General features: G+C 39.6%; 1 protein-coding gene across 2 annotated transcripts in view; it reads left to right on the top strand.

Annotated features, from left to right (window-relative positions):
• LOC142657268 (leucine-rich repeat transmembrane protein FLRT3-like) overlaps positions 1-15,550 on the top strand; it is a 92,101-nt gene that overhangs the window by 27,739 nt on the left and 48,812 nt on the right. For both annotated transcript variants that reach the window (XM_075832311.1, XM_075832312.1), the window contains one exon: positions 6,168-6,772. In XM_075832311.1, the coding sequence (XP_075688426.1) occupies positions 6,168-6,772 (605 nt within the window). The remainder of the gene's footprint in view (positions 1-6,167; positions 6,773-15,550) is intronic.

Genomic DNA, 15,550 nt, shown 5'->3' with positions numbered 1-15,550 from the left:
CTTCAAACCTGGCATGCTGCCTAAAATATATTCTAATAAAAAAGAGGCCTCAAAATGCACTAGGTGCTTCTTTGCTTCTGGGGCTTGTGTTTTAGTCCACGAGCGTACTAGAGCCACATGTGGGACATTTCTAAAAACGGCAGAATCTGGCTAATACATATTTTGTAGTGTTTCTCTGGTAAAACCTTCTGTGTTACACAAAAAAAATTGAATAAAATTGAAATTCAGCAAAAGAAAAATGAAATTTGCAAATTTCACCTCCACTTTGCTTTAATTCCTGTGAAATGCCTGAAGGGTTAAAAAACTTTCTAAATGCAGTTTTGAATACTTTGAGGGGTCTAGTTTTTAAAATGGGGTGTTTGATCAGTGTTTCTAATACATAGGCCCCTCAAAGCCACTTCAGAACTGAACAGGTACCTTAAAAAAAAGGCTTTTGAAATTTTCTTTAAAAAAAAAGAAATTGCTGTTTATGTTCTTAGCCTTGTAACGTCCAAAAAAATAATAATAATGTTCAAAAAACTATGCTGATCTAAAGTAGACATATGGGAAATGTGAACTAGTAACTATTTTGGGTGGTATAACCATCTGTTTTACAAGCAGATGCATTTAAATTCAGAAAAATGCTATTTTTTCTAAATTTTCTCTAAATTTTGCAATTTTTCACCAATAAACACTGAATATATGGAGACAATTTTACCACGAACATGAAGCCCAAATTGTCACGAGAAAACAATCTCAGAATCGCTTGGATAGGTTTAAGCATTCCGACGTTATTACCACATAAAGTGAAATATGTCAGATTTCAAAAATGGGCTCTGAGCCTTAAGGCCCAAACTAGGCTGCGTCGTTAAGGGGTTAAAGAGGCTCTGTCACCAGATTATAAGTGCCCTATCTCCTACATAGACTGATCGGTGCTATAATGTAGATAACAGCAGTGGTTTTTATTTTGAAAAATGACCATTTTTTAGCAAGTTATGAGCAATTTTAGATTTATGCTAATGAGTGTCTTAAAGACCAACTGGGCGGGTTTTTACAGCGACCAATCAGCTTCATACACTTCTCATTGTTCCAGCCCAGCTTCTTTCACTGCACAATCACACTGTGCTGTGGATCATGCTGGGCTGGAACAATGAGAAGTGTATGAAGCTAATTGGTCACTGATTGGTCAGCCTCATACACTTCTTTACAACACCCACTTGGTCAAAAGTAAAAACATGCCAAGTTGGTCTTTAAAGGGAATGTGTTGCCAGAAAAACATGTTGTTTTTTTTTAAATTAAACATTTAGTGTGTAGGTGATTAAACATTGTTCAAATTTTTTTTATTTTTTTCACGTGTCAGGAAATATTATAAATTAGATTCTAATTTATAATATTTACCATTGCTGGTCACTAGATGGAGCTATTCCCAAAATTGCAGCATTGCAAAATTGGGTAAAAAACCCTCGCTCTAGTGAGCTCTCAGCATCCCCCCCTCCTTTATCCTGGCTAGTGCCGGGATAAACGAGGGGTTTGAACGGTCTAACCTCCTACACTGTGTGTCGCCATTTTTTGAGCTAACACACAGTGTAGTAGGTTTACATACAGTAGTAAACGTACACAAACACGAACATACATAGAAATCTTTTACCTGCTCCTGCCGCCGCGGCTCCCTCCGGCCCGTCCGCTCCGTCTGCTGCCGCTGGTCCAAGTGCACAAGTCCGGAAGCCGCGACCGGAAGTAGTAATCTTACTGTCCGGCCGCGACTTCCGGTCCACAGGAAAATGGCGCCGGACGGCGCGCATTTCAAATTGGACTGTGTGGGAGCGGCGCATGCGCAGTTCCCACACAGACGGCGTACACAGAAGTGGATGGGACGGGACCCGTTCGCAGTCCCTATGGGACTGTGGCTGCCGTATTCCATGTCTGTATGTGTCGTTAATCGACACATACAGAAATGGAACAAAAAATGGCAGCCCCCATAGGGAAGAAAAAGTGTAAAAATAAGAAAAAGTAAAACACAAACACACAAATAAATATAAACGTTTTTAATAAAGCACTAACATCTTTAACATATTAAAAAAAAAATTGTGATGACACTGTTCCTTTAAGAAACTAATTAGCATAAATCTAAAATTGCTCATAACTTGCTCAAAAATGATTGTTTTTCTAAATAAAAACCACTGCTATTATCTACATTACAGCGCCGATCAGACTATGTAGGAGACAGGGCACTTATAATCTGGTGACAGAGCCTCTTTAATATAAACTGTTGTGTCCAAGAATTGGATAGACTCACAAGACTTTACCATGGTGAACTTAACGCCACAGTCAGCCGAGTTTAAAAATTCAAAGAAGCCATCTATGGTTTCAGATGAACCAGTCTAAATGAGGAATATGTCGCCTATGTATCGCTACCACCCCAAAACATTAGAGAAGTAGTGGGACACATACTCGACAGATTCCTCAAAATCGGCAATATATATATTCACGTAAGCAGGTGCCACATTTGATCCCATAGCCGTGCCATGTACGGATGTAGCCATCTTTATCTTGACTGTGATAACTTACTGCAGCGTGATATCACACAACAAAAGCCCCTGAAAAGTCATTGAAAAAGTCAAGATAAGGGATCTTTCCAATGTATATTCAATGCATTAAAAGTCAAGATAATGACTGCTACATCTGTAGCTGGACATATAATTGATCTCCAAACAAAAAGTAGTTACAACTCAAAATGACTTCTAACAGCCCAAAGGCAAATTCCTTACACTCTGAAGAATAATTAGTAATATTCAAAGCCCTCTTGACACTCATGACTGATAGAGGTATACAAAGAGATGACATCAAAAGAGACCAGAAGGGCCCCGTCCGGTATAACCAAACCATGTATTTTAGAGAGGAAGTCCGTTGTATCCCTAATATAGGATTTTGCTGAAACCGCTAAATTTCTCAGCAATTAATCTAAAAAGGCAGCTGAGTGGCTACACAGAGAATCCCTGCCCGACACAATAGGAAACTTTGTAGAGAGGTAAAAATGGACCAAAGGCGCTGCTATAATCAATAGTGTCACAGGCTTAGGCAGACATGAGGTAAAAAGTATTTCATAATCAACAGAAAAGGCTACGCGTTTCAACGCCGGATCGGCGTCTTCATCAGGCCAATACAGATTGTGCGGTTCACACAGGTTTAAATACAGGAAAGGAAATGAGTAACCATTAGCTGCCAGGGAAAGAGGAACCGCCAAATGTAATTCAGACCATTGGGATATAAAGTCGCAAGCTTGTATATCCAAAAATTCTCCCTCTATTTAAGTCTAATAAACCTGTTGGGTATGTCGGATGGAATCTGTTCTATCTGGGTGACAATTATATTGTCAAAATTGCACTCATGTTTATATGTGCAATGGCATGCCACACTCTGCTTTAAAAAACCTTTTCTAACGTTTTATCTGTGTTTATTAATGCGATTTCTTAATGTTTGAGTAGTACGTCCCACATACTGCAAGTTACACGTACATTGCAACAGATAGACCACAAAAGTGCTTCCACAGTTGAGATGGCTTTTAATAGGAAATTTTTCACGTCACTGTGGAGGAATAGTCAGTGTATTTGTTTGTAATATTAGCACAACAGAGACACCTATTGTGACCGCAACGAAAAGAGCAATTTTTAGCTGTAAATAAATTTGGCACCTTATGTTTGATAGTATGTAATTTACTAGGCGCTATTAAAATTCTTAATGTTTTGGCTCTCCTAAAGGTAATTGCAGGTTTGACAGGGAGTATTGATTGTAAAAACGGGTCATTGGTAAGATGTGCCAATGTTTCCTAAAAATAGATGCAATGAGCTTGCTGCCTTTATTAAAAGAGGTAATACAATTCGTGTTATGTGCACCATGTTTAGTTTTTTTGTTATCGTTACCTGGTGTTATTGTTTTAATACATTCATTTTGGGTCATGCCCCTAGCTCTCAGTTCTGCACCCTTAATTAGACTCCTAGGGAGAAAAAAAATCCAAAAATCTTTTATTAAGAATCTCACATTCTTTATTAAAACTCAAATCATCTGAACAATTTTTCCTTATCCTTCGGAATTGGCCAAAAGGAACATTTTTTTTAGCCAGGGGGAGTAATGAGCACTTTTAAAGTCCAGGTAACTGTTGACATCAACAGTTTTGAAGTGAGTTCTGGTGGAAAATTGATTACCATTTTTACCTATTGTTAAATCTAAAAAGTTAAATCGTAGTATCTGAAAATGTATGTGTGAATGTAAGGCCAAAAGTATTATTATTTAAATGCTCTACAAAGGTATTAGCAGTAATTAAATCACCCCTCCAGACAAAAAACAGATAGTCAATATAACGTTTATAAAAGACAATATTATTTTTAAAATGATGGTCACCAAAAATATAGGATTCTTCAAATTACCCCATATATAGGTTTGCATAGGAGGGGGCAAACCGTGACCCCATCGCATATCCCTTAATCTGTTTGTAAAAATTCCCTTCAAAAGGAAAAACATTATGTGTTAAGATAAATTCAATACACTCAATGATAAAATTAAGTTGCGTATTTAAAAAACGGGAGTCTAATGCAAGAGAGGAGGAAATAGCTTGTAACCCCTGTGCATGCGGAATATTAGTATATAAGGATGACACATTAGCAGTGAGAAAACTGATGTCTGACATATTACAGGTGGATTGTAACTCAAATAGTTCCCTAATAAGCTGTGTGGAATCCTTGAGGAAAGATGGTAGTTTTAAGACGAATGGCTGAAGATGAAGATCGATGAAATGTGAAAGATTATTAGTTAGAGACCCTATACCTGAGATGATGGGTCGACCCGGAGGATTCAACTGGGATTTATGAATCTTGGGTAGATGGTACATAAAGGGAATTGTCGGGAATGGAAGAGTTAAAAAGCCCTTTTCTTTCTTACATAATACATTTTCACTATAAGCAGACTCTATGAGGGATTTATATTCAATCTCAAAATTAGAGATAGGATTGAAGGTCAATTTTTCATAAAACAATTTATCAGAGAGTAGCCTAAGAGCTTCGTTGATGTATTCTACTCTATCCTGCACAATAATACCTCCCCCTTTATCAGCAGAGCGTATCACAATACCCTGATTCTTTTTATCAACTGATGAAATGGGTTGCTCGATAGTTTTAAAATCATTACTCACTAAGTTTGAAAAAGTTTCCAATGCCGGACCCCGATGGTGAAGAGGGTAAAAAGAAGACTTAGGCTGTTCATTAACCCTGACAGGCATAGGGGTGTCTGATGTAGAGCAGACAGGTGGAACAAGAGAGGGAGAAATTGAAAATGACGCAATAAAGTCAGCTTACGCATGAATTTGTTAAGGTCCATAAATAGTTCAAACCCGTCAGGAGACGAGGTGGGGCAGAAGGACAGACCTTTTGATAGCAGGCTTATTTCGTCAGTATTAAGGGTGTATTTAGATAGATTAAAAATTTTCACTGTGTCAGCTTGTGTTTCTTCTTGGACGATAGGGGTAGGATCTTTGTATCGACCTCTACCCCCTCTACACCCTCTGTATCTGCCTCTAGCTTTCTCTTGGACGATACCTTCTGTATTCTTGGGAAGAAAGTTGTGATGGTCTGGGATTTTGGACTTTTTAAAAAAGGCAGGAGAAAATCCTGAGAGTGGGAAGTTGGAGTGACAGGGGACCTTGTGAATTGGGAGGGGAGACCTAAAAAAGATACAGTAGGAATGGTGTGATCAAGGATGGGTGCCAATAGGACACAATAGGAGGCCCTGGCAGATGTTGTAGATTTTTATGAATCTTTGGAAGGCAGTATAACAGTGGAGTGACAGGATGTTTAGGGAGAAGAAAGACATGCAGATCTTTATCAATTAAATCAATGGCATATGCGTTATCTACTAAGATCTTTAATCTTTTATTAGATGCAAATTTAGGATCTCTAGCGACTGTTTCCGGAAAACAAAAGGGCAGACCATTGTTTCTAATCTCAGGAAACCCCTTTCATACAAAGGCAGAAGAGGAATTCAAAACCAGTGCTGCCTACATTTCAGTTATCCTAATACCTTGCTTGTTTATAGATTTTTTTATTTTATGTGTTATATTTGGTACAGAAATGTCTAATAAAAATTTCATGACTTCAATCCATGATGATGATGATTTCATATGCAATTCTTTCTTCCAGGTATATTTTCATCATTGAAAAGTCTTAGCGCGCTCTACTTGAAATACAACCTACTGACTGAGGTATCTGACGGGACATTGAAATGTCTGACACAGTTACGGTGGCTTGATTTAGGGTTTAATATGATCTCTAATATATCTAAGGATGCCTTTAATGACACAATTTATCTTCGAAAACTGGACCTGCAAAACAACCTCCTCACCAGTGTTCCTTCCTTCTTTAAATCTAAAATCAACCTTCAGATGTTGCGCCTCACTGGAAACAGAATCAGAAAACTGTCCTCTGCTTCCTTTAGTAGAAACATGAAAACTCTCAGAGAACTGTATGTTGATAATATGGGACTCAAAAAAGTGGCAAGCTTAGCCTTTAGTAGACTGCGCAGGCTTGATGTACTTGACTTACGGAACAACAGCTTGACATCTCTCTCTGTGTCTCAACTTAAGAGCTCCACAATAGTCTACTTTACTGGCAACCCTTGGAAATGTGACTGCTCCATTGCTGAACTCTACATTCGATTATTGTTGGGTAACAAAAACGGTCCCGAGCAGGAGGTAACGTGCAAGAGCCCCAAGGGTTTTGAGGGGAGAAGCCTGACTACAATTAATGTAAGTTTTTTAATGATTTTTATTTATTTCTGTCAACTTTAACCTAACTAAAGTTTAGTTCTTCTCATTATTATGGCCAAGAATGTCACCAATAATGGGAATGGATCCCAGAAGTTGTGACAAGAAAATAAACACTGTTTTCTGTTGAAAATTAACTTTATGCTTTCACAAAAAACAAAAACAAAGTTCAAGTCAGAATATGAAAACGGTACCATCGCAGGGAAGCGGCACAGCTTTAAAGAATAATATAGGCATAAGCCTAGAATTAATATGAGAAACAGAGATGAGCTAAGCTAGAGTCAGAAGTTTACATATCCAGCACAACTTTAGGCCGGATTCGCACGAGCGTGTTCAGTGCGTGATATACGGTCCGCAGGTCGACCAAACACAGTGCAGGGAGCCGGGCGCCTAGCATCATAGTTATCTATGACGCTAGGAGTCCCTGCCTCTCCGCGGAACTACTGTCCTGTACTGAAAACAGGTTTTCAGTACCGGACAGTTTTCCCGCAGCGAGGCAGTGACTCCTAGCATCGTAGATAACAATGACGATAAGAGCCCAGCTCCCTGCAGTGTGCTCAGTCCGGTAAATACTGCCGACATACGGACCGTATATCCCGGACTAAACACGCGCATGTGAATCCGGCCTAAATCTGTTATAAATCTTGTATTGACCTAAAATAAGCAATTATAAAGGGAAGTAAGAAAGGCAAAGCAGAATTGATGGAAGCAGAAGGAAAGAGAGAGAAAATACATGGTAAAACGTGTGAAGAAGACTACAGTGAGGAGAGACTAAGTAAGGCCCCACCAGTGTAAATCAAAGAGAACCAGTCCCCTTGAATTCCTACTGGGGGAAAACATGACAGATGCAAAGTAAGCTTTTCTGAACCTGTGGCTAAGTGTATATATAAGCATTATCAACTTTCATGAACTGGGTATTGGAAGAGAGTCTCAAAAAGAGTCATAGAACTGTTGCCAGGAGTGATGGTACTTTGTTCTCCCATCAATTAACATCAGCGGTTTTTTTCAGCCTGTGATTGTGGGAGCCTAGATGTAGAGTAACATTAAAGGAAGATGGGTTCTCAGTGTGTTGAAGGACTATTTGGGGACATTGATAGGTGGCAAGTTGAGGTCACTAAAAAATGTGGAAGAAATCTATGCAAAAAATAATTCTAGTGGTCATCATCTCTTGTCTAATATTTACTAATTTTTGGTCGCTCCATGGTACAAACTGTCATATATCTCTATGTGGGAAAGGGACACATCCTTTTCTGTTAGGAAATGGCAAGGTATGGCAGAACGCACTGCAAACATTTTCATGAATTTTTCGCTGGTCGAAGTTAATTATAAAGTATTTTTATGATGGTACTTAGTTCCCTCTAGATTGGCCGAGACCTTCTTGCTTTAGACACTGTGGAGGGGTGGGAGACCCTCTGCATATGTGGTGGGATTGCCCGAGGGTACGCCGGTTTTGGAGACGAATCTTTAATATGTTATATTCTATAACTCCGATTAACTTGAATCTTTCCCCGTCACAGGCATTACTTAATGAGACCATCCCAGGATTGTCTAAGGCCTCTGACAAATTAGTATTCTTTCTTTTCCTGGCAGCCAAAATTGCTATAGCTACATCCTGGAAAAATACTGTAATTCCTCTTAATCTTGCTAAAACTAAATTGAATTGGATTATGGTCAATGACCGTTTACACTGTATGGTCTCAGATAAGGAATAGCTTTTCCTTCTAGTTTGGCAGCCATTTCTTAGGTTAATTTTCCCTAGAAGATTTGACCCTCATTCTCCTACCTCCCTCCCCCCTTTCCCTTTTTCTCTCCCTCCCTTTTATTACTTTTTCCTTTTTTGAACTGTTGCAATATTTCTACATATAATAATAGTGTAAGCTTTGAGTGTTTGTACATTGAAAATAGTTGCGAAAAAAAAAAATTGGGGGATGAAGGATAGGTGATAGAATGCATTAAGATCATTTTTGGAATTTTTGTCTTTTTGTTTGTGCACACATCACGTAAAAACTACTGACCCAATTCGGATGGGGTCGACTTGAAGTAACATTCAGTTTTTATTTCATCGCAATCGGTTCACTCAATAAGAAGATATGCAAATTTAATGGTTTCAAAAATTAATTTACATTGCATTAGTACAACAACTACAACAACAACAAACACATGGAAACTATGGCAACCAATCATATTTTTACTTTCATTTTGTATGGTCTTGGAAAAATAGACACCAGTAGGTTGCTATGGGCAACTGCTCCAAATTTCATCTATACTGATTGTTATATAAGGGAGAGGTTGCAATCAGATTGCTGCAAACTTTTCAAGCTGCCTCAGACAAATTACAGCCGTGATCTGATTGGTTGCTAAGGACAACAACTCCAGCTTTCGTCTATATTGTTTTTTTATGCATCGCAGGCACATATAACTACCAATCAGGTTTCTGCTTTCGTTGTCCAAGATGCCTCAGAAAAAAAGAACTGTAATCAGCAATCTGATTGGTTGTTATTGGCAACAGCTTCAACATGTGTCTACATTGATTCTTACACATAGTAAGGAGATAATTGCAACCAATCAGATTGCTGCTATCATTCACCTGTTGCCTCACAAGAATGTAAACTACAATCTGATTGGTTGCTATGGACAAAAGTTCCAACATTTGTTTATTTTGGTTCTTACACATAGAAGGGACATAAAATAACCAATCAGGTTGCTGCTTTCATTCTCCTAGCTGCCTCACAAGAATCTAAACTGTAATCTAATTGGTTGCTATGGTCAACTGTTCCCGCATTTCTCTGTATTGGATATTACACATAGAAGAGAGATAAAGCCTGCAATCCGCTCGCTGCTTTTATGCACCTAACTGCCTCAAAAAACTGTAATCTGATTGATTGTCTCAAAGGGCTCGGACAGCGGCCTCTCGGTCTTAGGAGAGTAAATGCCTTCCAGAAAAAGATCAAATATTTCTCAATATAGCTGAAATGCAAAAAGAATGAGACTAAATAGGTCTAAAGAATGTGAAGAAGATCATGAGGTGACACTTACTGCAGCTCAAGAACGTCAGGCCAGAACTCGCGCATCAGAACTTCTAATCAAAAGTTAATCAAAGTTATTTATTGACTGAAAGGGAAAGAGTAGATGAAATACGGCAGGCAGAAACAGCAGTACAACGTCAATCACGCTTAGAGGCTGATCGAATTCGACACCCGCTTAATAGAATGTCTATTTCATCAGAAGATTCAGATGAGTCTCAGGAGTATGGTGCGGAAAACAATGTTGTTCCTTGGGTCAATAAGGAAACAGCAGGTTTTATGTATTCCCCTAGGATTGACTATGCTGAATTAGCTTTCGTAGGTGGTATGGTCGTAATTTGCAATTTTTGCGATGCTCTCAAATGGAGAAAATAACCAAATGGAATCTATTGTTCAAGTGGTAAAGTTCACATTGAAAAATTTCAAGAACCTTCGGAGCTTAAAAAAACAACTTTTAAATGGTGACCATCCACAATCAAAACACTTCTTAGACAGTATACATTTATATAACAACGCATTACAAATGACATATTTTGGGGCAAAACTAATTACAGAGGGACCATTCATGCCAACCTTCAAGATGCAAGGCCAAGTTTACCATCTCATCGGATCTTTGCTACCACAAGATGTGCCAAAGTTTCTTCAGATTTATTTAGTATCAGATTACAATGAACAGGCCAATATCAGAAATCAGAACTTTCCACAACTAAATAGTAACCTTATATCTCCACTTCAAAACATGCTGCATCAGGTGAATCTGTACGTGAATAGTTTCAAAGCTGCATTACAGTCTATTCCGCGGGGGCAAAGCAGTGATTACAAAATGATCATCAGCGCAGATAGACGCCCTGTCACTTACTTATTAAAACACTTGATACTGCTGACGGATTCACTCAGGTCTTTAGTTTGATCTTTGCTGATGTCATCAGGACTTGGCTTGGTCCTTCTCATCTGTCAGACACCGTCTCTTTAAGTATACGTCACCGGGCTATACACAGCACCTCATGCTGTGAGCCTGGGGTGAGATCCCACGTAGACGGAGTAGTGGAGTTTTATTGTGACTACCACAAACCCTCAGCATCTGTCCTCTTCCTCCGGTAAGTTACTTGTCTGGGCGGCTGCTTGGAATTGTGACACTGCCGTCAGTTCATGGTAAACGCGTTGTATTGGCTCAGGCTGCGCCTGCCGCATCTTAGTGATGGAGTTCATCACATTAAAAGTCTTCTAGTTCATGTGTACTGGCACTTGCCGGGGACCCAAACCTTGTCAATTGTTAAAATAAATGCTAATCTGGTGATAAAATCATCCGCATACACTATAAACGTTGTTCTAAGTACATACAATAATAAAGACAGGCCCTTAAACGACATCAAACAAACACCTTTCTATAAGAAAAACTTCTCTGTTCCACTGGACAGGGCACCTAGAAGACGTGTAATTACTGGGTACATTGTATTTGAACTTGGTGTTACACTTTCCAGCAGGATTTATATCTTATTCTCAGCTGATTACCTGGAACCGCTCCTATTCACAGAAATATACACAGATTCCACATGTTTATCTGACAAGTGTCTCAAACCAATTTTTCTCCCCCTACTCTGGTTTGTTTTACCTGGGAAGGCCTCTCAAGGTCTGTTCTCTTCGTGGGAGGCGGGTATGATAAGGTTGGCACCGGTCTGGCAGGACTGTTCTGTAGGCAAATCAAACAGCTCTAACAGAATTTAGCAGCAACAGCTGTAAAGCCTGGGACATACCAAATAGATCTTACCACATCGATCCTTGCAGTCTTGGGGCATATGTGAGGTCATACACCATCAATGCAAGGTCCATCAAGAGTGCCTTGGGTGCTACCGGTTTACCTTCCTTTATCCGTCCACATTCTGTTAGAATCCGGTTCTCACGCCTTCCGCTCCCAGTTGGACACTTCCTGTGGAGAACAATCTTTTCATCGCATAATCAGTAATTGATCTTAAATCAGATAATTAATTTGAAGAAAAACATTAACAATTACAGATTTATGTTAAACGTTCACACTGGGCAGTAACTAAAACTGATACATACAAACTGATTCTTATTCTCTTTATATATATATATCTATACATACACATATACACTGCACAGAATTCTCTGCTCTAAAATTTTCCTTTCACAACAACAATATTTTCAAATGGGAATCTACTTGCACTGAGAAGTTCTCATTTACACAAACATAATATTGATGCCTCCAATAGTCCAATGCTGAGGCTGATCCAGAACTCTACATAAAACTTAACCTGAGTATTTAATATTCCCACAACACTTTTTGAATATCGTTATTAAACAAACTAACTTTGGGATAACATCTGGAGAACTGCTGACATCTTATCATTGTACAAACACAAGCTCAATACTCGGGATAACACTGTTCCCCTGTCACTACACACAACGTCTGCAGTGGGGAAGATACCGGCCGGGCTTCAGGCCCCCCTGAGAACAGGTCTACACACACGAGCACATTGTCATACACTTCTACCTCGGGTAGTTGTATGTTCTGCAGTCGCTGGGACGGGTAATCTGGCCGGGCTGCACTTTTCACAGGTACCTTTGCTGTTTTACCTATGTCATGCCGTGCGCACATTATGCAGGCTGCTACAAACCTAGCGGCGGCAATATTCCAGGGACAAGCCAATTTTACTGACACCTGGCTGCACATACCCTTGTTGTCAGTTCTGTCTTCTCTTGCTCTGTCAATTGGCTTACCCGATGATCCAATAAAGTTCCTACTACCAATGGGCCCATAATTGTGGGCGATGCCAAAAGCGTACCTAGAGTCAGTGTAAATGTCGGCCGTCTTACCGTCTGCCAGGTTACAGCCTCAGCGAGCACCTCCAGCTCCGCTCCTTGAGATGAATGAGAAGGTGAGAGTGGTTTCTGGATGATTTACCTGGTGCCTTGTATCCTGTCTTGTACATACTGTATATGATGAAGTATTTCTACATTACAAATTTACATTAAAAACCCATGTCACATATAGATAGAACATTTCAAAGGGGTGGCGTCTTCATTCTCTAAAATAAAAACAAATCTTATACACTTCTCCACACTCATCTGATAATCCAGAACACTTTGAGAATCTCACTTTTATCAGGTTCTGTAAATACTTGATTAATACAAAAACAAATAAAAAATTACTAAAATCTTTACATAAAATTTACAATGTTCAGATAATTTTCACCTCCTTCCCTACTAAATCTGTAAAGACTCATCTGTGAGTGACCTCGGCCTCTTGTGTAAATTTGCTGGAGGGGGATGGTCTCTTACACATTTTGTAGATCTCCTGGAACCAAATTCATTAATTCAAAACAAACCAAAATTGTACCTGATTAGTCCCTTCACCATTCCCCCCTTTTTGGACTCTGCAAAAGTAATGTAGCAGGGTTCAAAACTACATGTCAACATAATAAGGACAGGCACTCTATCTGGGGGGCACTAGTTTAACCCCCTGTAATACACAACAGCCTGGAAAAAAAATTACTTTCTCCTGACAAAAATACATTTTATCTTTAAAATGACTTGCAACCATTTACCTGAAAAACATCTCACATTTTCCAAAATAACATTTAGGCCGCACTATAGCACGTGCCTCATGTGTAAAAACAAAAACAAAACAATTGTAATTAGTTATTCAATAAAATGGAAAATAATATATCTGGTAATATTAACCCCTTCGCGCTCAGGTCAGTACTATTACGTCGCGCTAAGTACATCGTTCGCGCTCAGGTCAGTAATAGTACTGACCTGAGTAAACACGGCGCCATTTAATCCCGGCGCGTGCTTGAGCTGTGATAACTGCTGTTTCTGACAGCAGGCTATCACAGCTTAGTGTGCAGGGACCGATCGCGGTGGTCCCCGCCGATTAACCCCTTAGAAGCCGCGTTCAATAGCGATCGCGGCTTCTTAGGGGTTAAGCTGCCATCGCCGGCCTGCTACACGATAGCGGGCCGTGATGGCTACTATGGCAACCAGAATCCTAACAATGGACTCTGGCTACGCCATCGACGGAAGCCTAGTGGGTCCCGACAAAATCAGGGCCCACTATGCTTGCTGTCAGCGAACAGCTGACAGCTCTAATACACTGCACTACGTATGTAGTGCAGTGTATTAGAATAGCGATCAGAGCCTCCTGCCCTCATGTCCCCTAGTGGGACAAAGTAAAAAAAGTGTGAAAAAGTAAAAAAAAGTTGTGTAAAAATAAGAAAATAAAAGATTTAAAAGTAATAAAAGTAAAAGTCCCCCTTTTTCCCTTATCAGTTCTTTATTATTAATAAAAATATATAAATAAACAAATAAACTATACATAATTGGTATCGCCGCGTCCGTAACGTCCTGAACAACAAAACAATGTCGTTATTTATCCCGCGCGGTGAACGCCGTAAGAGAAAATAATAATAAACCGTACCACAATCACAATTGTTTGGTCACTTCACCTCCCAAAAAATGGAATAAAAAGAGATCAAAAAGTCGCATGTACCTAAAAATGGTACTGATCGAAACTACAGTTCGTTACGCAAAAAATAAGTCCTCGCACGACTTTCCTGATGGAAAAATAAACAGTTATGGCTCTTAGAATAAGGTAACACAAAAAATAAATTATATTTTACAAAATGTATTTTATTGTGCAAACGCCATAAGACATCAAATAAAACTATAAACATAGGGTATCGCCGTAATTGTATCGCCACGCAGAATAAAGTGAATATGTCATTTATAGCGCACGGTGAACGCTGTAAAAAAATAGAATAAAAAAAGAATAGTAGAATTGCTTTTTTTTTAGTCACCACGCCACCTAAAATTAGAATAAAAACTGATCAAAAAGTCGCATGCACACCAAGAAAACTACAATGGATTCCTCAAGGTCTCTAGTTTCCAAAAAGGGGTCACTTTTGGGGGGTTTCCACTGTTTTAGCACCACAAGACCTCTTCAAACCGGACATGGTGCCTAATAAATTAAATGTCACCTCTACTTTGCTCTAAATTCCTGTGAAACACCTAAAGGGTTAATAAACTTTTTAAATGCTGTTGTGAATACTTTGAGGGGTCTAGTTTCTGAAATGGGGTGTTTGATGGGGGTTTCTAATATATGGGCCCCTCAAAGCAACTTCAGAACTGAGCTGGAAACTAAAAAATAAAATAAAAATGAGGCAATACTTCGCTTCTTACATTATACTCATAATGAGCCGTGCCCACCCCGAGATGACCCCAGTTTTGACCGTTTGTATAAACGGAGACCCCTATTAGACCGTTTCAGTGCCCGGTTTTCCCAAGCATTCACCCCCGAGAAGTGTATTTCTATAGATGAATCCCTGGTACATTTGAAAGGGAGGCTTCAATTCCGCGAGTACCTGCCGGGTAAGAGGGCAAGGTATGGCGTGAAGATGTATAAGCTGTGCGAGAGTGCATCAGGGTATACCTACAAATTTAGGATATATAAAGGGAAAGACACCAGTACTCAGCCCCCAGAATGCCCCCCCTTACTGGGAGTTAAAACAAAAATTGTGTGGGATTTGGTGCACCCACTGCTGGACCAGGGTTACCACCTCTACCTGGATAATTTTTATACAAGCGTCCCACTCTTCAACTGCCTCGCTTCCAGAAGTCCTGCGGCATGCGGCACTGCTAGAAGAAACCTGAGAGGCCTCCCTAAGACTCTGCTTGGGCAAACACTCAGAAGGGGTGAGAGCAGGGCACAATCTAGCAG

This window comes from Rhinoderma darwinii, chromosome 7 (assembly GCF_050947455.1).
Source record: "Rhinoderma darwinii isolate aRhiDar2 chromosome 7, aRhiDar2.hap1, whole genome shotgun sequence".
NCBI classification, from domain to species: Eukaryota; Metazoa; Chordata; class Amphibia; order Anura; family Rhinodermatidae; genus Rhinoderma; species Rhinoderma darwinii.
This window is presented reverse-complemented; position numbering and strand designations above follow the sequence as displayed.